Below are 24,319 nucleotides of genomic sequence, written 5' to 3'. Positions count from 1 at the left end.
TACTGACCGTGGCTCCCGCCCGGCTGCTGAGTGTGTCACCGGCTCACAAGCCCCTCCCCAGCCCCGGGTTCCTCACTGAGGTCCTGCCCCGGAAGTCCCTCGCCCTCCTCCCCTTCTGAGTGGCGACCCCCAGCCCGGAGCCGGTGGAGGCACCGCGGAAACCCGGCCTGCCTGTGCGACCGCCCCCTGCTGGCCAGCCCTCTTCCCCGTCGCCCCGAAACCATTCACATAACCCACGTTTTATGTGTCCACATTGAGACCCCGATCCATTTGGAGCTTATTCTTGTGAACGGGGTAATTTTTTTTGGCGGGGGGGGGCGGAGGCGGAGTCTCGCTCTGTCACCCAGGCTGGAGTGCAGGGGCGCGATCTCGGCTCACTGCAAGCTCCACCTCCCGGGCTCAACCAATTCTCCTGCTTCAGCCCCCCGAGTAGCTGGGATTGCAGGTGTGCACCACCACGCCTGCCTAATTTTCGTATTTTTAGTACAGATGGGGTTTCTTCTTTTTTTCTTTTCTTTTTTTTTTTTTTTTTTGAGACAGAGTCTTGCTCTGTCGCCCAGGCTGGAGTGCAGTGGCGCAGTCTTGGCTCACTGCAAGCTCCGCCCCCCAGGTTCACGCCATTCTCCTGCCTCAGCCTCCCGAGTAGCTGGGACTACAGGCGCCTCCCAACTCGCCTGGCTAATTCTTTTGTATTTTTAGTAGAGACGGGGTTTCACTGTGTTAACCAGGATGGTCTCGATCTCCTGACCTTGCGATCTGCCCGCCTCGGCCTCCCAAAGTGCTGGGATTACAGGCATGAGCCACCGTGCCCGGCTGAGATGGGGTTTCACTATGTTGGCCAGGCTGGTCTCGAACTCCTGATCTCAACTGATTTGCACCCCTTGGCCCCCCAAAGTGCCGGGATTACAGGCGTGAGCCACTGCACCCAGCCTGAAAGGTGTAACTTACACATGTGAAACCATCCTGCTCAGACAGCTCACCAACTGTCTTAGCACCTTTCATTACGAAGTGCATTTTTTGCCCCACTAATCTGAAATACCCCTTTATGAACTAAATTTCCATGTTGCTAGGTCTATTTCCAGATATTCCATTTTTGTCCATCTGTCTGCTTCCTGGCCATGTGTCACATGCTTTAATTACAGTGGCTTCAGAGAGTGCTGCAGTGTCCACAGGGAAGCACCAGTTTTGTCTCGTGGCTTTTCTTGGGCACCATCAGACGTCTGTGCTTCCATATGAGCTTCAGGGTCAATCTGCATTAACTCCACAAAGAGCTTTTGGTGCTGTTGGACCTGGGATTATGTTTCATTTCTGAATTAAGAATGGGATCTTTACGATGTTAAGTCATCTCATCAAAGAACAAGGAATTTGCCCATGTGTTCAAGTCTATGTGTGTCTTTTTTTTTTTTTTTTTTTTTTTTTTGAGACGGAGTCTCGCTCTGTCGCCCAGGCCGAAGTGCAGTGGCCGGATCTCAGCTCACTGCAAGCTCCGCCTCCCGGGTTTACGCCATTCTCCTGCCTCAGCCTCCCGAGTAGCTGGGACTACAGGCGCCCGCCACCTCGCCCGGCTAGTTTTTTGTATTTTTTAGTAGAGACAGGGTTTCACCGTGTTAGCCAGGATGGTCTCGATCTCCTGACCTCGTGATCCGCCCACCTCGGCCTCCCAAAGTGCTGGGATTACAGGCTTGAGCCACCGCGCCCGGCCTAGAATTTTTTTATTTTTAATTAGCGTGGTGTGGTGGTGTGCACCTGTAGTCTCAGCTACTTGAGAGGCTGAGGAGAAGGATTGCTTGAGCCCTGGAGGTGGAGGCTGCAGTGAGCTGTGATCACACCACTGCACTGCAGCCTGTGGGACAGAGCAAGTCCCTGTCGCAAAAAAAAAAAAAAAAAAAAGTGTTTTAAAGTTTCTTCATGGCCGGGCATGGTGCCTCACGCCTGTAACCCCAGCATTTTGGGTGGCTGAGGCAGACAGATCATGAGGTCAGGAGTTTGAGACCAGCCTGATCAACATGGTGAAACCCTGTCTCTACTAAAAATAAAAAAATTAGCCGGGTGTGGTGGCAGGTTCCTGTAACCCCAGCTACTTGGGAGGCTGAAGCAGGAGAATCACTTGAACCCAGGAAGTACAGGTTGCAGTGAGCTGAGATCATGCCACTGCACTCCAGCCTGGGTGACAGAGTGAGACTCCATCTCAAACAAACAAACAAACAAAAAGTTTCCTCATTTAGGTTTTATACATGTCTTGGTAAGTTTATTTTTAAGCATTGTTTTATTGCTATTATAAATACGTTTTCTCTACTATTTTATCACCTCACTGGTTGTTGGTTATGTGGATGAAGACCACCTATTTTTTGACAGCAATTTCACCTCCTCTAACTTACTAAATGTTTTTACTGATTGATTCTGTGAGGCTTTTCATGTATATCATATAATGCATGCAAGAGATAGTTCACTTTTTTGCAATTCTGTTTTGCCCAATTGCATTAGGTAACACTTCCAGTACACACACACACACACACACACACACACACAGATAGCTATGGACACAGGCATCCTAAGAAAGTATTCACCAATTCCCATTTTGAGTGCTTCTATCAATAATAGGTACTAAATTTTTCCAGAGGCTTCATCCACACCTATGGATAAAATCACATGCCTTATCTTCTTAGGTGGATTCATATGGTGTAGTACTTCATAGGCTTTCTAATAACTGAACCAGTTGCCGTCTTAGGGTAAATTCCACTTGGCCATGGTTTATTATTTTCTTTATGTGGTTTTGTATTGTTTGCTAATATTTAACATAACTAATTTGAATCAATATAATTAACTTTGTAACTTTTCATTTTTGTGGCCTTTATCACATTTTGCTTTTTTAAATTTATTTATGATATGGCGTTTTTCTCTTGTCGCCCAGGCTGGACTGCAGTGGCACTATCTCAGCTCACTGCAACCTCTGCCTCCTGGGTTCAGGCGATTCTCCTGCCTCAGCCTCCCAAGTAGCGGGATTACGGGCACCTGCCACCATGCCCAGTTAATTCTGTATTTTTATTTATTTTTTTATTTTTTTTATTTTTATTTTTATTTTTTTTTGAGACGGAGTCTCACTCTGTCGCCCAGGCTGGAGTGCAGTGGCCGGATCTCAGCTCACTGCAAGCTCTGCCTCCCGGGTTCACGCCATTCTCCTGCCTCAGCCTCCCAAGTAGCTGGGACTACAGGCGCCCGCCACCTCGCCCGGCTAGTTTTTTGTATTTTTTAGTAGACGGGGTTTCACCGTGTTAGCCAGGATGGTCTCGATCTCCTGACTTCGTGATCCGCCCGTCTCGGCCTCCCAAAGTGCTGGGATTACAGGATTGAGCCACCGCGCCTGGCCAATTCTGTATTTTTAGTACAGACAGGGTTTCACCATGTTGCCCAGTCTGGTCTTGAACTCCTGGCCTTACACGAGCCAGCCACCTCAACCTCCCAAAGTGTTGGGATTACAGGCACCAGTCACTGCACTCGACACCCTGTGGTAATTTTCTTTGTGTTGAAGTCATTGTCTGATGTTAAATACAGCCTCTCCACTTTTTTAAATTATGTTTCCATGGTATACACTTTTCCATTTTTCTATTAACCCTATTTATGTCATTGTATTTGAAGTATCTTGTAGATATCATATTGATGGGCCACACTTTTTATCTTTCCTGTCTTTAAATAGCATGGGTAGATCATGTGTTTTTTGTTGTTTTTTTTTTTGAGACAAAGTCTCGCTCTGTTGCCCAGGCTGGAGTACAGTGATGTGATCTCGGCTCACTGCAACCTCTGCCTCCTGGGTTCAAGTGATTCTCCTGCCTCAGGCTCCTGAGTAGCTGGGACTACAGGCGTGCGCCACCAAACCTGGCTAATTTTTGTATTTTTAGTAGAGACAGGGTTTCACCGTGTTGACCAGGCTGGTCTGGAACGCCTGACCTCAAGTGATCCACCCGCCTCAGCCTTCCGAAGTGCTGGGATTCCAGGCGTGAGCCACCGTGCCCGGCTGATCATGTGCATTTAACGTGTTTGATTACATAGGATTCGGCTCTAGCAGTTATTTTGTATTTTTTTAGAGAGAGTCTTGCTATCACCCAGACTGGAGTGCAGTGGCGCGATCTCGGCTCACCGCCACCTCCATCTCCCCGGTTCAAGTGATCCCCCTACCTCAGCCTCCCACGTAGCTCGAATTACAGGCTCCCACCATCACCCCCGGCTAATTTTGTATTTTTAGTAGAGATGGGGTTTCAGTGTGTTGGCCAGGCTGGTCTCAGACCCCTGACCTCAAGTGATTGGCCTCCCACAGTGCTGGGATTACAGGCCTGAGCCACTGTGCCCGGCCACCACTTCATTACCTGCTTGTTCTCTTTTGTTCCCAGTATTCAGTTTCCCCTTTATCACAATTCTTTCAGGCTATTTAACACTTTTCGTAGTATGTTTCAATTAACATGTTGTACTATTTTAGTATACCTCATTGTACCTTTTTTTTTTTTTTTTTTTTAGACAGAGTGTTGCTCTGTCCCCCAGGCTGGAGTGCAGTGGCGCGATCTCGACTGATTGCAACTTCCACCTCCCGGGTTCAAGTGATTCTCCTGCCTCAGCCTCCTGAGTAGCTGGGATTACCGGTGCCCCCAACCACATCCAGCTAATTTTTGTATTTCTTAGTAGAGATGGGGTTTCGCCATGTTGACCAAGCTGGTCTCGAACTCCTGACCTCAAGTGATCCACCCACCTCATCCTCCCAAAGTGGTGGGATTACAGGTGTGAGCCACCATGCCCAGCTATATACTTCTTTAGTAATTAAAATATACATACTTAGCTTTTCCAGTCTTTCTGGAACGGTATTTTGCCACTGAAATGGAGCGCGGAACCTCAGCGCCGTCCAGCCACCTGCCCCTCACCGTAATGTTGCAGTTGTCTTATGTATTCAATATACATCAGTTGAAACTCCATGTGATAGTTGTTTTTCACAATCATATATATTTTAAAGAACTCAAGAGTAGAATAATCTGATCTATTTACTCAGATATTTACCATTTCTACAGCTTTTCCTTTGTTCCAGGTTTCCTGAAGAGTTTTCTGTACCCATTTATTTAAACCAGCTCTTCAGGCAATTACTCTTTGTATTGCATCATCGTTATTTCCGTTTCATTCCTAAAGGATATTTTGCTGGATACAGCAATCTGGGTTGGTATTTCTTTTTATTTCAGAACTTGAAAAATGGTCCTACATTTCCTGTTGGCCTCTATGGCTTCTGATGAGAAACCCGGTCAATTGAATTGTTCTTCTGGAAGCACTGCGTCCATTTTCTCAGCTTCCTTCCAAGACTTTCACTCTGTAGCTTTCAGCAGTTTCATGGTGGTAGGTCTGGGCTTGGTTTTTTTCCTTTTTTTTTTTTTTTTGAGACGGAGTCTTGCTCTGTCGCCCAGGCTGGAGTGCAGTGGCGTGATCTCCATTCACTGCAAGCTCCACCTCCCGGGTTCACGACATTCTCCTGCCTCAGCCTCCTGCGTAGCTGGGACTACAGGTGCCCACCACCACACCCAGCTAATTTTTTTGTATTTTTGGTAGAGACAGGGTTTCACCGTGGTCTCGATCTCCTGACCTTGTGATCTACCCACCTCAGCCTCCCAAAGTGCTGGGATTACAGGCATGAGCCACGCCTAATTTTTTTTTTTTTTTTTTGAGGCGGAGTCTCGCTCTGTCGCCAGGACTGGAGTGCAGTGGCAGGATCTCGGCTCACTGCAAGCTCCGCCTCCCGGGTTCCTGCCATTCTTCTGCCTCAGCCTCCCGAGTAGCTGGGACTACAGGCGCCCGTCACCTCACCCGGCTAGTTTTTGTATTTTTTAGTAGAGACAGGGTTTCACCGTGTTAGCCAGGATGGTCTCGATCTCCTGACCTCGTGATCCGCCCCTCTCGGCCTCTGAAAGTGCTGGGATTACAGGCGTGAGATATCGCGCCCGGCCTTTTTTTTTTTTTTCCAAGACGGAGTCTCGCTCTGTCGCTCAGGCTGGTGTGCAGTGGTGCGATCTCGGTCCACTGCACACTCCACCTCCCAGGATCATGCCATTCTCCTGCCTCAACCTCCCAAGTAGCTGGGACTACAGATGCCCGCCACCAAGCCCAGCTAATTTTTTGTTTTTTTTTTTCAGTAGAGATGGGGTTTTACTGTGTTAGCCAGGATGGTCTTGATCTCCTGACCTCGTGATCCACCTGCCTCGGCCTCCCAAAGTGGTGGGATTACAGGCGTGAGTCACCACGCCCGGCCTGGGCTTGGTTTTCTGTAAATTTATCCTGTCTGGGGCTCATGGAACCTCTTCAAACTTAAGTTTTTATCTTACACCAAATATGAGAAGCTTTTCATCATGATTTTTTCAAGTGGTTTTACTACATCACACTTTCTCCTTTCCTTCCAGGATTCTGAGGCCATGATTAGCCATTTTGTATCATAACACTGCTCCCCAAGGCTGTTGCACCTATGCTGAATAATTTCAGATTCTAGTCTGGACACTTTTGAATTTTACGTTATAACACTCTGGGTCTGTAAATCCCATGGGTGATGGAGATATTGGTTAAGCAGGTGAGTGACCTAGTTAGGTTCAGGAGGCAAGTTTTATTGAACATTGTGTGGGTTGTGCTTTCAATGTCAATTCCATTCTCAAAGCCTATGCAGAGGTGCTCATGTCTCTTCTAGGGGCGGGGCTTGTCCACCCACAGAGTGGTCAACCTCACAGGCCAGCTCCTAAGGCCGATGATGTGTTTGCTGCTGCAGGACTGCCTGGAGGCCAGGGCAAGTGAACGGGAAAAACTAAACTTTGGGATTTTTCTCTCTCACTAGTGTTAGGACACCTGTTTCCCACTGATTGTGTGAAAACAGAAGTCGGCATAAGGCCCCCATCTGGAGCCTAGCGGATGCTGGTGCCATGCTTTTGGGACCTTCCGGCCTTCAGAATTGTGAACCAAATAAACCTCTTTTCTTCATTAAAAAAACAGAGGTGGCTGGGTGTAGTGGCTCACGCCTGTAATCCCAGCACTTTGGGAGGCCGAGGTGGGTGGATCATGAGGTCAGGAGATCGAGACCTTCCTGGCTAACATGGTGAAACCTCGTCTCTACTAACAATACAAAAAAATCAGGTGTGTTGGCGGGCACCTGTAGTCTCAGCTACTTGGGAGGCTGAGGCAGGAGAATGGCGTGAACCCAGGAGGCGGAGCTTGCAGTGAGCCGAGATCGTGCCACTGCACTCCAGCCTGGGCAACAGAGCAAGACTCCATCTCAAAAATAAAATAAAATAAAATTAAAAAACAGAGGCCTTATAAAAATTTTATGTCCATAGTGGGAAAAATGAAATTAAAACTGTACAGATACCGTCAACAAAAATCAACTCCAAACGGATTAAGCAACCTGGCATAAAACATAGAAACTGTGGAAGCCAAAACAGTACAGTGCATTCAAAGCCTTAGAGGAAAATAAATTTCTGATGAAGATAAAGGAAAAGTTGTATACATTTGAGTATGCCAAGATTAAGAAATCTTTTTTTTTTTTTTTTTTTTTTGAGACAGTCTCACTCTGTTGCCAGGCTGGAGTGCAGTGTGTGATCTCAGCTCACTGCAATCTGTGCCTCCTGGGTTCAAGTGATTCTCCTGCCTTAGCCTCCCAAAGATCTGGGATTAGAGGCACACACCACCACATCTAGCTAATTTTTCTATTTTCAGTAGAGATGGGGTTTCACCATGTTGGCCAGGATGGTCTTGATCTCCTGACCTCGTGATTCATTCGCCTCAGCCTCCCAAAGTGATGGGATTACAGGCATGAGCCACCACGCCCAGCGAAATCTTTTTCCTTAAGGCACCATCACAAAAGTGAAAACAGGTCAAGTGGAAACCACTACAATCTTCTACGTCACAAGTGGTGACTCACCTCACAACAGCCTCCCTATTTATAAAAAAGAACAAATAGCAAACAAATCAGGAAAAAACAAGTCCAGGTATTTCATCCAAAAAGGAAAATAGCCAGCATAAGTAAAACCATGTTCATACTATCAATAATCAAGAGAAGTGCAAACCAACACCCCAAAGAGATGCTGTTTCACAACCACTTTGGAAAAAATGTCACTCCCTAATGAGGCTGAACCAGTAGAAAGAATAAAACTGCCCAGGAGTCAACACGGCAGCTCTTACAGATAGTTCAAGAATGCCTGGGCTGGGTAAGACCTTATCATGGACATGTGCTTAGGTAGAAAGACTATGAGGAAAACCACACCACTGGTGGGGCCTGGATGTGGACTCGTCAAGGTGAGTCAGTGAACACACAAACGAAGTTTATCACTCACAGTGTCAAGAGAAGGGACAGAACACGGCAGACAGGGCCCAAGAGAAGCTGCAGAGCTGGGCGGGGGCAGAAGTCAGGTCCAGGGCAGGCAGAGGCTACAGGGTTTTCACAGGAAAGGCAGGACAGGACAGGATGAAGTCTGGGGCTGGGTAGTCTGCATACTTCCAGCAGGCCCAAGGGCACAGAGTATATCCCACTGTCTAGTGCCTCATCTTGGGCTAACTTCAGGGAGGAGAAATATTGGCTTGGTGTGGTAGTTAGAAAAAGGAAGTGGCTGGAAATAAGTACTTGCAATGGTTGATTTGCATATGCAGTGCAAGCTGATTTGCATATGCAGTGCAAGTTACATTGCATATGCAGTGTGAGTTAAGTTGTATATGCAGTGTCGATTTGCATATGCAGTGAGTTGAGTTCCATACGCACTGCGTGTTCCCAGCAAGTTGTTTACCATCTTTAGGAATGATCTAGCCCTGGGAGGGTCGGTCTAGCCCCCACAGCAACACCCCAGGATGAAAATGTATCCTAATAAAAAAAAAAACAGAACACAATTAATACAATTGGTCCTTTAATGTTTTACCTTACACTGAGGAACCCTCAGACATCAGGAGTGAAGATTTTCACACAGGAGAGCGTAAGTTGCCTTAAGTGGCATAGAACACGTTCTGGGAGTAAGGAGGAGAAATACAGGTATCTGCACAAGCAGTACTTGCAGTCCTGCCCATAACCAGGTTTTCCGTCATGCGTAGTGTCTTAGTCTGTCTGCGTTGCTATGTATCTGACACTGGGTAACTTAGAAAGAGGCTTATTTGGCTCATGGTTCTGCAGGCTGTACAAGCATGGCACTGGCATCCAACCTGCTTCTGGTGAGGACTATCTGCTGTGTCAAACGGGGCAGAGAAGGTCAGGGGCAGTGAGCCAAACCTGAGGGACAGCGTGGCTTTATCACCATGCTCCTGGTAACTAATGCATCCCCTACGAACCAATCCAGGCTTGAGAGAGCAAGAATGAATGGTATCCAACCATTCAGGAGGGTGCCTCCATGACCCAAACCCCCACCGGCCTCCTCCCAGCACTGCCACACTGAGAGTCAAAGCTCAACATGAGACTTGGTGAGGACAAGCCAATCCCATCCACATCACAGCATATGGTATTACTCAAGAAAATCACTTCGAAATGTTGGGGGTCGAATGATAAAATCCTTGAGGGGTTATAAAGCTGATAAAGGGATAAGTTTGACAATGATCAGGGTGGCAGGTCTGTAGTTCTGCTGCAGGAGGGTATGAAGTGAACAGTTAGAATGTGTAAAGAAGAGGCTCTGTGTGAAGCCAAGTCAAGGGAGTAAGGAGATGAGACGGAAAGCTACAGGAGAGGAGAAGGCACTGGGCAGACGGTGGCCTCCCCAGAGGCTGATAGGAGGCAGGTGCCTCCTGGTGAAGCAAAAAAACTTGTTATCAATTATCAAGACTTCATAAACACTACTAACCCCTAACAGATTTTCTTACAGGCAAGAGGTGCAGGGCTGTAGGTTCTGACTGAGATCACACCAGGATCGCGGGTTAGCGGACAGCAAGCTCAGCTCATCACAGAATCTCAAATATCGAATTTGCGCCTTAGGAACACCAGTCCATGGGCATCGCTGCCGAGGAGGTTCTGCAGAAGTGTGTAAAGTCACCTCCAGTGAAGGGAGGGGAAGTCATCTTAGCGAGGTCTAGGCTGGGGTGATGTCTCCACCACCAGTGGGCATATCGGGCAGGGTGGTGCCTGGGCTGCCGCCTGCTCAGGATGCCGTCACTCGGAGTCCGAGCACCAGGGTGATGCAGATGTGGCATCACCTGTGACCCACACGTTCTGGACTCAGACACTGTGAGTCAGCTCCAGCGGAGACCTGCAGGACTTCTTTCCGCCAACCAGGATGGCATCTGAGACCAGTCCAGAAGCCACTACAACCCCAGAGGGTAGTTCACACTAATCTGACGACCTTCAGTGTCGCTGCCAGTAAGTAAAGGTGGCAAGAGATGAGCTGAATAGTCACACTCAATCCCACAAGAGAAACACTGCAGGACCCACTTCTCTCCACAACAAACACGTAACATGAAGGTGCACAGGTCTGTCCATCCAGGATTTCAAACACGTAATAACATGAAGGTGCACGGGTCTGTCCATCCAAGATTTCAAACACGTAATTACATGAAAGTGCATGGTTCTGTCTATCCAGGATTTCAAACACGTAACGTCAAGGCACACGGGTCTGTCCATCCAGGATTTCAAACACGTAACATGATGGTGCACAGGTCTGTCCGTCCAGGACTTATTGTTCACCTCGCTGTAGATTACCTTTATACCGTGGGGGTTCAACACCACAGAAACAGTCACCAAGCAGCTGCTGCCCCGATGGCCACAAAAAACCTAACCCAAGATTGCTGCAGCCAGAGGACACACATTCGTGTCACGGACACGGAGGCCTTGCTCTGCTGCTGGGTGTGTTTAAGGGCCTCATCCAGGAAGCGCCAGTGACAGTGCCAAGCGCCGTGGAACATCAGGACCAGCCATGTCCCTGGTCTGTTTTCATGGTACACAAAGGGGCAGCACACACAAGCGGCTCCTGCCCCAGAACTGCCGGATTGCAGCAGCTGCCAGGACTGCTCTGCGTGCTATGAAGAGGATCTGGAGGTCAACAGGGACACTCAGGGCTCTCACCCATCCGGCACTGTCTGAGGTACAGGAATTCCCTCCTCCCGACGTGGGCGGGGGTGGTTCTCCCTCCATGGCCATGAAACAGGGGCATCTCACGGCACTGACCTCGCCCCTCTCCACTCTGCCCCTCCTTGCCCCCTTTTGTTTTATCTGAAGGGATCAGAGATGGGAGAGGAACAAGGGCATTTTCATAAAATGCAGACCTGTGTTATGCCCCCACCTTGGCCAGTGTGGGATCCTACAGGTGGGTCATGCCTAAGAGCAAGACTAACCAACCAGAGCCTACACTGCTCACACAGGATCACATCTGAGTCCTTAAGACTAACCAACCACAGCCTATGCTGCTCACGCAGGATGACATCTGGATCTTAAGACTAACAAACCAGGCCGGGCGCGGTGGCTCAAGCCTGTAATCCCAGCACTTTGGGAGGCCGAGACGGGCGGATCACGAGGTCAGGAGATGGAGACCATCCTGGCTAATACGGTGAAACCCCGTCTCTACTAAAAAAATACAAAAAACTAGCCGGGCGAGGTGGCGGGCGCCTGTAGTCCCAGCTACTCGGGAGGCTGAGGCAGGAGAATGGCGTAAACCTGGGGGGCGGAGCTTGCAGTGAGCTGAGATCCGGCCACTGCACTCCAGCCTGGGCGACAGAGCGAGACTCTGTCTCAAAAAAAAAAAAAAAGACTAACAAACCAAAGCCTACGCTGCTCACACAGGATCACATCTGAGTCCTCAGGCCCACTCTTAGCCAGGCTGCGACTCGGACAGCATAGCAATCAGACTGGAGGATTTCTACAGGGAACAGTCCTCACTCCAAGAATGATCAGTGCAGCATCATACAGGTTCAAAATACGTCTACAGAACCCCCAAAAAGACGTGTCTCTGTTAGCCCACAAGGTTTTAGGACACGGGGAAATGACTCCTATCTTCTGTACATTCATAACACCTCAAGTGTCAATCACCTTGTTTACTAAGGATTGAGGAATGATGTCATGTAAAGAACGACCTCCCAACAATTCTCACCCTCCTCAGGTTTTTCTCCACTGAGATCGCGAGGGATCATCAAAGTACTGGGCAGAGCAGCAACCGCGCTGCTACGCATCACACGCCAGTAAGGTTCTCCCCGCTGGATACCTTCCATATTTAGCAAGGCCTGAGAGCACACTGAGGCCTTCTCTGTGTCTACTGCTGCAGGGCTCCAGGTTGAGTTCCTGCCTGCCGGGTTGTGATGAGATGCTGATGGCCTGGCCACATTCCTCAAGTGATGGGCATTGGAGAGCGAGAGGCCTTTCATGTCTTCGACATGAATGAGTGTAGCTGACGGCTTCCCCGCCTTCTTTACATTAGTAAGGTTTCTCATCAGTGTGAGTTTGAGCGTGATGGTTAAGGCATGAGGAATTTTTAAAAGATTTTCCACAGTCCTTACATACAAAAAGCTGCTCGTCAGTGTAAGTTTTTAAATGTTCTTTTAGTAGATAAAACCTACTGTATGCTTTCCCGCATTCCTTACATTTATAGGCTTTCTGCCCAGTGTGAATTCTTCCGTGTTTACGCAGGTGAGAGGAGGCACGGAAGGCTTTCCCACACTCGCTACATATATAAGGTTTCTCTCCTGTGTGAGTCCTTCTGTGTTCGATAAGGTGTGAGGAGGAAGCAAAGGCTTTCCCACACTCCTTACATATGTAGGGTTTCTCTCCAGTGTGGGTTCTTATGTGCACAATAAGGTGTGAGGACGTGGTGAAGGCCTTTCCGCATACTCGACATTCATAAGGCTTCTCTCCAGTGTGAGTTCGTATGTGCTCAGTGAGGCTCGAAGAAACAGTGAACGTTTTCCCACAGTCCTTACATTCATAAGGTTTTATTCCAGTGTGAATCTGAATGTGCTTATTCAGGCATGAGGAATTTCTGAAGGATTTCCCGCATACCATACATATAAAAGGCTTCTCCTCTGTGTGGGTTTTCACATGTTCATTTAGTAGATAAACCCTATTGTAGGCTTTCCCGCAGTCCTTACATTCATAGGGCTTCTCCCCGGTGTGCGTCCGCGTGTGTTTGGTGAGGCCTGAGCGCCCCGTGAAGGCTTTGCCACATTGCTTACATTCGTAGGGTTTCTCTCCAGTATGGATTCTCGCATGTTCAGTCAGGCTTGAAGAAACAGTGAAGGATTTCCCACAATCTTTACATTCATAGGGTTTCTCTCCAGTGTGAGTCCTCACGTGCTCGGTAAGGCCTGAGGACGTACAGAAGGCTTTCCCACAGTCCTTACACGTGTATGGCTTCTCGCCCGTGTGTGTTCGTATGTGTCGAGTAAGGCCACAGCGCACGGTGAAGGCCTTCCCACAGTAGCTACATGTATAGGGTTTTATTCCAGTGTGAATTCGAACATGATTATTAAGGCAAGAAGAATTTCTAAAATATTTTCCGCAAACCACACATGCAAAGGGCTTCTCCCTCATGCGAGTTTTCACATGTTCATTCAGTAGATAAAACCCACTGCAGGCTTTCCCACAGTCCTTCCATTCATAGAGCTTCTTTCCAGGGTGTGTGTGGACGTGTTTAGAAAGACCTGAGCACTCAGTGAAGGCTTTTCCACATTCGGTACATTCACAGGGCTTTTCTGCAGCATCAATTCTTACAAGTGGAGTTAGGCTGGAAGCAACAGGGGAGGCTTTTCCACATTCTTCCAATTCACAGGGCTTCTCCCCAGTGTGGACTCGCATGTGACTAGTAAGGTAGGCAGTGTGTCTAAAGGCCTTCCCACATTCCCTACATACGTGGGGGTTCCTGACAGCATGCGTTTCGACAGGCGTGGCACAGCCTGAGGAGTGAGTGAGAGCCTTCCCACACTGCTTCCATTTCCAGGTTCCTTCTCCACCATGAGTTCCCACACGGGCCCGAGGGTGGGGCTGACGAGGGGCTGCTTCCCCACAGTCACTGCAGTCACGAGGTTTGTCCCGAGTGCATGTTTGCTGGTAAACAACATCTGGAGTAGGGCTAAAGGCTTTTCCACACTGATCCAACACAGAAAACTGCTCTCCAATTTTGAACAAAGTTTTCTGGCATGGAATAAAAAAGTCTTTTTCGTAATGATTAGACACACAACTGTCTCCTGTATTTTGAGTTCTGACATGTGTGCTGAGGCCTGAGTGTTCACTGAGAGCTTCTCCACACTGCGTGCGGTCACAGAGCTGCCCTCCATTGTGGCTTCTTGCCTGCTGGTGGAGAATGAGTGGCGGTCAGGGGATTGCTGAGGCTTATTCATAGATCTCACCCAGCTGAAGACAGAGTATGACGATGACAATTACGATTTTTGCCATTTTCATAACACGCATGCAGCTCCTGCCCTGTAGATGTCTTTCAAGTCAAATGAGGAGCGCAACTGCAAGAATCCTGTGCCATCAGGACGGGCGCGGTAGCTTATGCCTGCAATCCCAGCACTTTGGGAGGCTGAGGCGGGTGGATCACCTCAGGTCAGGAGTTCAAGACCAGCCTGACCAACGTGGAGAAACCCTGTCTCTATTAAAAATACAAAATTAACCGGGCGTGGTAGCTCATGCCTGTAATCCCAGCTACTCAGGAGGCTTAGGCAGGAGAATGGCTTGAACCAGGGAGGCAGAGGTTGCAGTGAGCTGAGATCACGCCACTGCACTCCAGCCTGGGCAACAAGAGCAAAACTCCATCTCAAAAAAGAAAGAATCGGCCAGGAGCAGTGGCTCACGCCTGTAATCCCAGCACTTTGGGAGGTTGAGGTGGGAGGATCACGAGGTCAAGAGATCGAGACCATCCTGGCCAAAATGGTCAAACCCTGTCTCTACTAAAAATACAAAAACTAGCTGGGCGTGGTGGCACACGCCTCTAGTTCCGTTCCAGCTACTCGGGAGGCTGAGGCAGAAGAATCGCTTGAACCGGGGAGGTGGAGCTTGCAGTGAGCCGAGATCATGCCATTGCACTCCAGCCTGGCGACGGAGACTCCATCTCAAAAAAAAAATAAAATAAAAGGAATCCTGTGCCATCTGCTCTAACTTTGAAAAGTCTGTGCTCACGAAACAGCTCTGCAATCTCAATACCTCGTCATGTGTGCTGACGTGTGTCTGAAGCACCAAGTTTCAAGACAGGATGAGGTCCTCCCAAATTCCACACATTCAGAGTGTTCTCTACAGACAACCCCCACCTGAGTGAATCCTGCTTCTCTACATCCTCTCAATTTTGCTTATTTTCTATAGTGGAATTGCCGTTATCTTTCATGAGTGTGATAAATAAAAAAATCTCTCTTGTTAATTTTACCGTTTGTGTCTCATTTGATATTCTGAACCAAGATCTATCCTGCTGAAGTGCTGGCCCTTTAGTTTTAAGTCGCCATTCTGAAAAGAAAAAAAAAAAAAAAGACCTAAAAACGATCAAACTCATTGTTATGTTTTCATATAAGACATGGCAAAAAAAAATAAAGCAAAGATAGATTGGAGAAGTTTGGCTATGTATAAAATTTGGAATCATAAGAACTGGGAGTCATAATTTAGAAGATTTAAAAATACATTTGGTCTGTAAAAAACAAATGTGATGGTGAACAGAAACAGTATTATCAATGAAAGAAAGCAGGAAAGATCTGGACAAAGAGCATACATTAAAAACACAAACTCGGCTGCGCGTGGTGGCTCACGCCTGTAACCTCAACACTTTGGGAGGCCAAGGTGGGTGGATCACGAGGTCAGGAGTTCGAGACCAGCCTGACCAACATGGTGAAACCTTGTCACTACCAAAAATACAAAAATTAGGCCGGGCGCGGTGGCTCAAGCCTGTAATCCCAGCACTTTGGGAGGCCGAGATGGGCGGATCACGAGGTCAGGAGATTGAGACCATCCTGGCTAACACAGTGAAACCCCGTCTCTACTAAAAAATACAAAAAACTAGCCAGGCGAGGTGGCGGGCGCCTGTAGTCCCAGCTACTCGGGAGGCTGAGGCAGGAGAATGGCGTGAATCCAGGAGGCGGAGCTTACAGTGAGCTGAGATCCGGCCACTGCACTCCAGCCTGGGCGACAGCGAGACTCCGTCTCAAAAAAAAAAAACAACAAAAGGCCGGGCGCGGTGGCTCAAGCCTGTAATCCCAGCACTTTGGGAGGCCGAGATGGGCGGATCACGAGGTCAGGAGCTCGAGACCATCCTGGCCAAAACGGTGAAACCCCGTCTCTACTAAAAAAATACAAAAAGCTAGCCGGGCGAGGTGGCTGGCACCTGTAGTCCCAGCTACTCGGGAGGCTGAGGCAGGAGAATGGCGTAAACCCAGGAGGCGGAGCTTGCAGTGAGCTGAGATCCGGCCACTGCACTCCAGCCCAGGCGACAGAGCGAGACTCCGACTCAAAAAAAAAAAAAAAAAAGAAAAAAAAAAACAACAAAAAACAAAACAAGCAAGCAAAAAAATTAGCCGGGTGTGGTGGCATACGCCTGTAATCCCAGCTACTCGGGAGGTGAGGCAGAAGAATTGTGTGAACCCAGGAGGCAGAGTTTTCAGTGAGCCGAAATTGTGCCACTACACGCCAGCCTGGGCAACAGAGCAAGACTCCATCTCAAACAAAACAAAACAAAACAAAACACCACAATCTCAAAGAACAAAAGAGCAGGGTTTTCTTTTTGTTTTTTTTTTTTTTTTTGTGAGACAGAGAGAGTCTTGCTCTCTCTCCCCAGAACTTTTCAGTCCAATGGTCTCATGTTCTGTGCCAGAATGCATCTTTTTTTTTTTTTTTTTTTTTTTTGAGACGGAGTCTCGCTCTGTCGCCCAGGCTGGAGTGCAGTGGCCGGATCTCAGCTCACTGTAAGCTCCGCCTCCCGGGTTCACGCCATTCTCCTGCCTCAGCCTCCCGAGCAGCTGGGACTACAGGCGCCCGCCACCTCACCCGGCTAGTTTTTTGTATTTTTTAGTAGAGACGGGGTTTCACCGTGTTGGCCAGGATGGTCTCGATCTCCTGACCTCGTGATCCGCTCATCTCAGCCTCCCAAAGTGCTGGGATTACAGGCTTGAGCCACTGCGCCCGGCCCAGAATGCATCTTAAAACGTACGCTCACAATCCTCCCACAGCCACCAAACTCGACACTCCGGATCCTCCTGCAGCTGCTAAACTTGACATCGACCAGGGGTGCTCTTCACACTCACTCACCTTGGAGAACTCGTCTCTGCCCTGCCCTCAACTCCTCTTCCTCTTCCAGCCAACAGATCACACTGGGTTTGAACAGGTCCCGTCCTGTACACAGGGAAAGAGACACCAGTGGAAGAGGCTCAGGCAGCGGATGACAAACCTACCCATGAAACAGGAACTACATTTCCTTGGTTTCTGTTTTTGTTTTTTTTTTTTTTTTGAGATGGAGTCTCGCTCTGTCCCCCAGGCTGGACTGCAGTGGCACAATCTCAGCTCACAGAAAGCTCCGCCTCCTGGGTTCAAGCGATTCTCCTGCCTCAGCCTCCCGAGTAGCTGGGACTACAGGCGCCCGCCACCACACCCGGCTAATTTTTGTAGTTTTAGTAGAGAAGATGGGGATTCACCGTGTTAGTCAGGATGGTTTCAATCTCCTGAATTCGTGATCCTCCCGCCCTGGCCTGCCAGAGTGCTGGGATCACAGCCCTGAGCCACTGTGACCAGCCTCCCAGAGTGCTGGGATTACAGGCATAAGCCACTGCACCCAGCCTCCCAGAGTGCTGCGATTATAGGCATAAGCCACTGCACCCAGCCTCCCAGAGTGCTGGGATCACAGCCCTGAGCCACCGCGTCCAGCCTCCCAAAGTGCTGGGATTACAGGCATGAGCCATTGCACCTGGCCAGGAACTACATTATTTTATTTTATTTTTTTGAGATGGAGTCTCGCTCTGTCACCCAGGCTGGAGTGCAGTGGCATGTCAGGAACTACATTTCTAAAGAATGCAGTGAAATTGTTTCAAAGGAGCTCAAAGTGCAAGTACTCCATCTTTCTGTGCCCCAAAGAAACTGGTTTATCTCTGATCCCTGAAGCCCACATTCAGGCTTAAATATACATGTAAAAATCACTAAGACTTCTATTCAAACAGGAAATAACAGAAGTGCAAAAAGAGATCTTCATTCGCTTGGGAAACTACTACCCAGTGGTTCTCAGCATTAGAGTGAGTCAGCTTCACAGGGAGGGCTTGTTAAAGCAGAGATGACAGGGCCCCCCCACCCAACAGACATTCTGATCCAACGTGTCACAGGTGCGGCCTCAGAATGCACATTTCTAGATGCGTGATGATGATGCTACTGACCCCAGGACCACATTCTGGAAACGACCACACTAGCATCAAGCCCATTATATCTGTTATTTCCCATGGTACTCGGCTTTGCCGTCAATAATCCTGGAACACAGTAAGGACATATCATGTATCAGCTCCACAGAAGCTGCAAAGAACGGTGGCAGCCTCACCTACTGAGGCCAGGTTCTCGTAGTTTTCCAGCATCACATCTCTGTAGAGGTCTCTCTGAGATGGGTCCAGTAAAGTCCATTCCTCCTGGGTGAAGTCCACAGCCACGTCGTCAAAGGTCACTGAGTCCTAAATCATCACACATGATGGTTGAAGCCACTCAACGTGTCCATCAGTGTTCACTGGAGAATGAGGAAACGGGGCCCTACGCCTACATGGGACTGTGAGGTCTCCTACTGTCTACCCCATGGCCCAGCGGTCCTGGGAACCCTTCCCTGCCCACACACACACACTGTCGGTCTCCTCTAGTCATACGGCCGGAACGGCACCTCCAATGTGAACTTCTCTCACCCACTCACTGGACGCTCCTCTCGTCTTACATCCCTCTCCTGAGCACATGACAAACAAGTGATAACTCGTGATGTGGAAATAAGTTCCCAGAGAGGACACTCTCCCCTTCCTTACTATGTGTCAGAGCACTCAGCAAAATAAGAAGCATGCATTTGGCACAAGGGTCAAAATAATGAGTAACGCTGAGGCTAGGCACAGTGGTACAAGCCTGTAATCCCAGCACTTTGGGAGGCCAAGGCGGGTGGATCACCTGAGATCAGTTCAAGACCAGCCTGGCCAACATGGTAAAACTCCATCTCTACTAAAAATACAAAAATTAGCCAGGTGTGGTGGCAGGCACTTGTAATCCCAGCTACTTGGGAGGCTGAGGTAGGAGAATTGCTTGAACCTGGGAGGCGGAGATTGCAGTGAGCCGAGATTACGTCAGTGTTCTCCAGCCTGGGCAACAAAACGAGACTCCATTTCACAAAAAAAAAAAAGTAACACTGAAATACGGGAGGATTTTCACAGTCACACCTGACCAGCCAGGCTCTTCTCCCTGGGGGCTCAACTAGGAACTCAGTCCTTGAGTGAGGCTGTGGAGATAAATCTGCTCAGACAGAAACCTGTCTATCTGCTGAATAGCAGTATGTTATTTTTAGAAAAACACAGTTTGGGCATACCTGATAACAATGTACCAGCCAGCCAGCCGCCATCCCTGCTGCCTGTGTCTGTTCTTCATGAAGGCAGACTGAGTCCCTAGAAACATGACCTCCTAAAAACAAAGAAGGCAAGAAGGCATGAGAGCCCAGAGCTGACCCTAATGCCATGCTCACAGACCTGGAAGTCATTCCATCCTAGCGGGAAATTCCCGTGTACTGCTGCACACTCAGGAAAACACACACACACACACACACAGATATACAGTGCCTCAGGAAAACACACACACACACACACACACACACACACAGATATACAATGCCTCAGGAAAACACACACACAGCCATACGATGCCTCAGGAAAACACACACACAGCCATACAATGCCTCAGGAAAACACACACACACAGCCATACAATGCTTCAGGAAAATACACACACACACAGCCATACAATGCTTCAGGAAAACACACACACACACAGCCATACAATGCTTCAGGAAAACATACACACAGCCATACAATGCTTCAGGAAAATACACACACACACAGCCATACAATGCCTCAGGAAAACACACACACACAGCCATACAGTGCCAGGGTAGTCTGTCTCACCTGACGACACAAAAGGTTTGTGAGCTATGCTGCCCACCAGGAAATGGTAACAGGCTCCTATTGTAGATGCGGAACTGTAAGCCCTGAGAAACGTGACTCTTCATTTGCCCTTGGTGAGAAAACTCATGGGGTTTACGAATCATCCCTCCCCAAAGCACACACACTGGGGCTGACTTACAGGCCAGCGTTCTCTGGCTGATTCCAGCAGCTCCAATAGGAACCCAGAGCTTGACTACTCAGGCCCCGTCCATGGGACTCACACTGTGTATCAGGACCTGCAGCAGAGGCTCGAGGAGCCCCACCAGGACTTACCGTGGGCTAGGTCAGGGGCTGCCATCCTGGGAGGCTGACGGAAGCGTCTGAATGCTCCTTTCCTGAAGCCAAGGCCACCACAGGGCGGCCTGTGAATCTATGTGGATGGTGCAGTCTCTATCCCTCCTGACCCAGGGATGGCTGGATCCCTATTTCCTAGCAACCATAACGAAGAAGCATTACTTCCCAGTTATCAAACCTCACGCATTAGCTTGTTTCTGCAGATGATACACGTGAAAGCCACTATACCCAGTTTACTCTGTTGAGGATTAGTAATATCCACGTCACCTACTGAAGAGCAGTATATGGATCAGAAGACAGCAGAAGTCTTATTTAATTATCAGAACAGCCATTCACAGATTTCACCCGTGTTTATACGTAAAACAGCCTGGATTCAGATAACACGAATTGGTCCCACATCATCCACTCAGGAAGTGGTAAACCACGACAGTTAGCTGGTACAGGTTCAACCACCTCGTCAGTTTTTTTGGTTTTTTTTTTTTTTTTTTTGAGACGGAGTCTCGCTGTCACTCAAGCTGGAGTGCAATGGTGCGATCTCGGCTCACTGCAACCTCCACCTCCCGGGTTCAAGCAGTTCTCCTGCCTCGGCCTCCCAAGTAGCTAGGACTACAGGCACGTGCCACCATGCCTGGCTAAGTTTTTGTATTTTTAGTAGAGGTGGGGTTTTACCATGTCAGCCAGGATGGTCTTGATCTCCTGACCTCGTGATCCGCCCACCTTGGCCTCCCAAAGTGCTGGGATTACAGGCATGAGCCACCGCACCCCACCCTGGTCTCATCACTTTGTACTCCTGAGTCTGTGGTCAGTCCCCAGCAGGACAAAGGTAGATCTAGAGCTGTACTTTCTTATTCTACTGATGAGGTGACTAAAACAGTAAAGTTTCACATGTCAGAAAAACATGTCCATTCTCCTTGTATAAACTGTACTTACTACTAGGTGTCTGAAACTGGGGGGTAGAGGGGGTGTGCAGAGTCTTTGGGCTAAAAGACCCACAAATGTGTTGAGTTCGGTGTCACCTGCACAGGTTCTTTTCCCTGCTTCAAAAAGGGATGCAATATTCAGTTCTCTGCCTTAACATCATCCCCAGAGGACCTGACCCCCAGACTGCACTCATACACTATGCTGACATTAGGCTGGTTGGACACAGTGAACAGGAAATAAACACATTTTAGATACCTTCATATGAAATATACACTATAGAGGGCTTGTGATTCAGGGACCATAGTTTCTGTCAGTTCAGTAGCCTGGATTACATAACGACATCCCCTCCAATATGCACCTCCAAGTTACTGCACCTCATAACACCTATAACCAAAAAAGAGGTACAACACCCTGCAGATCTTTTAACTTTAGGAACAACATATATAACAGCTTTAATGCTCTACACAATTGCCTATAAGGCTGCCAGTGCCAAGTGTGGATCCTTGCACATTCAGGGTGCAGGACAAGCTTCTTTTTGTTTTGTTTTGTTTTGTTTTGTTTTGTTTTTGAGGCGGAGTCTCGCTCTGTCGCCCGGACTGGAGTGCAGTGGCCGGATCTCAGCTCACTGCAAGCTCCGCCTCCTGGGTTTACGCCATTCTCCTGGCTCAGCCTCCCGAGTAGCTGGGACTACAGGCGCCCGCCACCTCGCCCGGCTAGTTTTTGTATTTTTAGTAGAGACGGGGTTTCACCGTGTTAGCCAGGATGGTCTCGATCTCCTGACCTCGTGATCCGCCCGTCTCGGCCTCCCAAAGTGCTGGGATTACAGGCTTGAGCCACCGCGCCCGGCCAGGACAAGCTTCTTAAGCACCTGGTGGAAATGACCCAGCAGACCCAATGCCACGGTGTCCATGGTAAACAGGATGCCGTTGGATGCCTCTGGCAAGCACTGATAAGACTCAGAGCTCTCTGTGATTTTAGAGTAAATCTACACCCTCTCAACAGTCATCTATGCAGCTGACCATTGACCTTTTGAGAAATAGGCTGGGGCTTGGAATCAGCAGAGTAGAGAAGGAACAGCTAACATGGGACATGAGGTGACTAAAGCTGAACTCAGCCATCTGAGACCTCGTGGACCCAAAGGCATAAGGTGCTACAGAAACGACAGGAGTTGTTCTAGGTGAAAAGACATAAACCATGGGAACGTATAAACCTTGAATGGCGGCCGGGCGCGGTGGCTCAAGCCTGTAATCCCAGCACTTTGGGAGGCTGAGACGGGCGGATCACGAGGTCAGGAGATCGAGACCATCCTGGCTAACATGGTGAAACCTCGTTTCTACTAAAAAATACAAAAAAGTAGCCGGGTGAGGTGGCGGATGCCTGTAGCCCCAGCTACTAGGGAGGCTGAGGCAGGAGAATGGCGTAAACCTGGGAGGCGGAGCTTGCAGTGAGCCGAGATCCGGTCACTGCACTTCAGCCTGGGACAGAGCGAGACTCCGTCTCAAAAAAAAAAAAAACCTTGAATGACTCTTAGTCCCCAAAATACCCAACAGTGCAGTTCTGGAGCAATGCTGACAATTCTAGATGTCACACAAAGTAGACAGTGGATGGCCTTATTGTTACTATTATTGTTTTATTTCTTGAGACGGAGTTTCGCTCTTCTTGCCCAGGCTGGAGTACAATGGCGCGATTTCGGCTCACCGCAACCTCTGACACCCAGGTTCAAGCGATTCTCCTGTCTCAGGCTCCGGACTAGCTGGGATTACAGGCATGCACCACCACGCCGGGCTAATTTTGTACTTTTAGTAGAGACGGGGTTTCTCCATGTTAGTCAGCCTGGTCTTGAACTCCCGACCACAGATGATCCACCCCCCCCTCGGCCTCCCAGAGTACTGGGATTACAAGCGTGAGACACTGCGCCCAGCCGACCTTATTATTTTTAATTATTATTATTTTTTTTGGAGACGGAGTCTCGCTCTGTCGCCCAGGCTGGAGTGGCGCGATCTCAGCTCACTGCAAGCTCCGCCTCCCGGGTTCCCGCCATTCTCCTGCCTCAGCCTCCCGAGTAGCTGGGACCACAGGCGCCACCACCTCGCCCGGCTAATTTTTTGTATTTTTAGTAGAGACGGGGTTTCACCGTGTTAACCAGGATGGTCTCGATCTCCTGACCTTGTGATCTGCCCACGTCGGCCTCCCAAAGTGCTGGGATTAAAGGCGTGAGCCACCGCGCCCGGCCTATTTTTAACTTTCTTAGGTGAAACGCTAGTATTGTGGTTTCAGTAGGACAATGTTCTTATCTTTGAGACGCTTTACCAAGTATTTAAAGGTTAAGTATCATGTGTGCAGTTTATTTTCAACTTACTGATACTCAAATAATAGTTCACCATAAGGTTTATTTACTGGGGGAGAGAGAAAACATGGCCCAGTGCTAAAATGCAGTAAAACGACTGCAGTGGATATTCCTTGTAGTAGATGTTCACATTTTTATTAGATTCAGATTTTTTTAAAGCAAAACGTGAGAAAAAACAGTCGAAACACGCTATTCACCGCGGATTCGATTACTCCAGGCCGGGCGGGAGAACGGCCACATCCCTCCTCCCCGGGGGCCGGGCCTGGAAGTCCCGGCGGCGAGGGGCGCACGCTCCCGCTGGTCCCCACAGGGTAACCTTCACCGGGAGCTGCACGCCCCGGGCGCTCAGGGGTCTACCTTATGCTTCGGTCCCAACACAACGTGCCAGAAACACAAAAAACGTCAAGGCCAAAGCCAGTGATCAAAGTGAAGGAAGCGGAAGGCCCCTCTCTCACCAGCTCCGCGGACTGGAGGCGCGGCCCGGGTCCATCGCGAGCGGCGGCGACTTTTCCTTCTAGAAGCGGTGCCGGGGGCGCGGGGCGGGCGGGCGACCACTCCCGGGCCAGGTTCCCCGCGGACGGCCCCAGGACACGTGCGGAACTCTGCGGCGCCGGGACGGTCTGCAGCAAGTACTGGCGCAGCCGGCGGACAGGAGGCGGCGGGGCCGGC

General features: G+C 49.1%; 1 protein-coding gene across 1 annotated transcript; it reads right to left on the bottom strand.

Annotated features, from left to right (window-relative positions):
* Nucleotides 1-12,880: 12,880 nt before the first annotated feature.
* ZNF778 (zinc finger protein 778) lies at nt 12,881-24,306 on the bottom strand. Its single transcript, XM_033219375.1, is given in 8 exon segments — nt 12,881-13,389; nt 13,391-14,242; nt 15,315-15,391; nt 17,180-17,263; nt 18,450-18,576; nt 19,461-19,552; nt 20,362-20,517; nt 24,106-24,306. Coding segments are annotated over 7 exon segments (1,404 nt in total). The 5' UTR covers nt 20,387-20,517; nt 24,106-24,306; the 3' UTR covers nt 12,881-13,242.
* Nucleotides 24,307-24,319: the final 13 nt, after the last annotated feature.

This window comes from Trachypithecus francoisi, unplaced genomic scaffold (assembly GCF_009764315.1).
Source record: "Trachypithecus francoisi isolate TF-2019V2 unplaced genomic scaffold, Tfra_2.0 Lachesis_group10, whole genome shotgun sequence".
Classification (NCBI taxonomy): domain Eukaryota; kingdom Metazoa; phylum Chordata; class Mammalia; order Primates; family Cercopithecidae; genus Trachypithecus; species Trachypithecus francoisi.
Note: the sequence above shows the minus strand (reverse complement) of the source record. Positions and strands in the feature narration are given on the sequence as shown.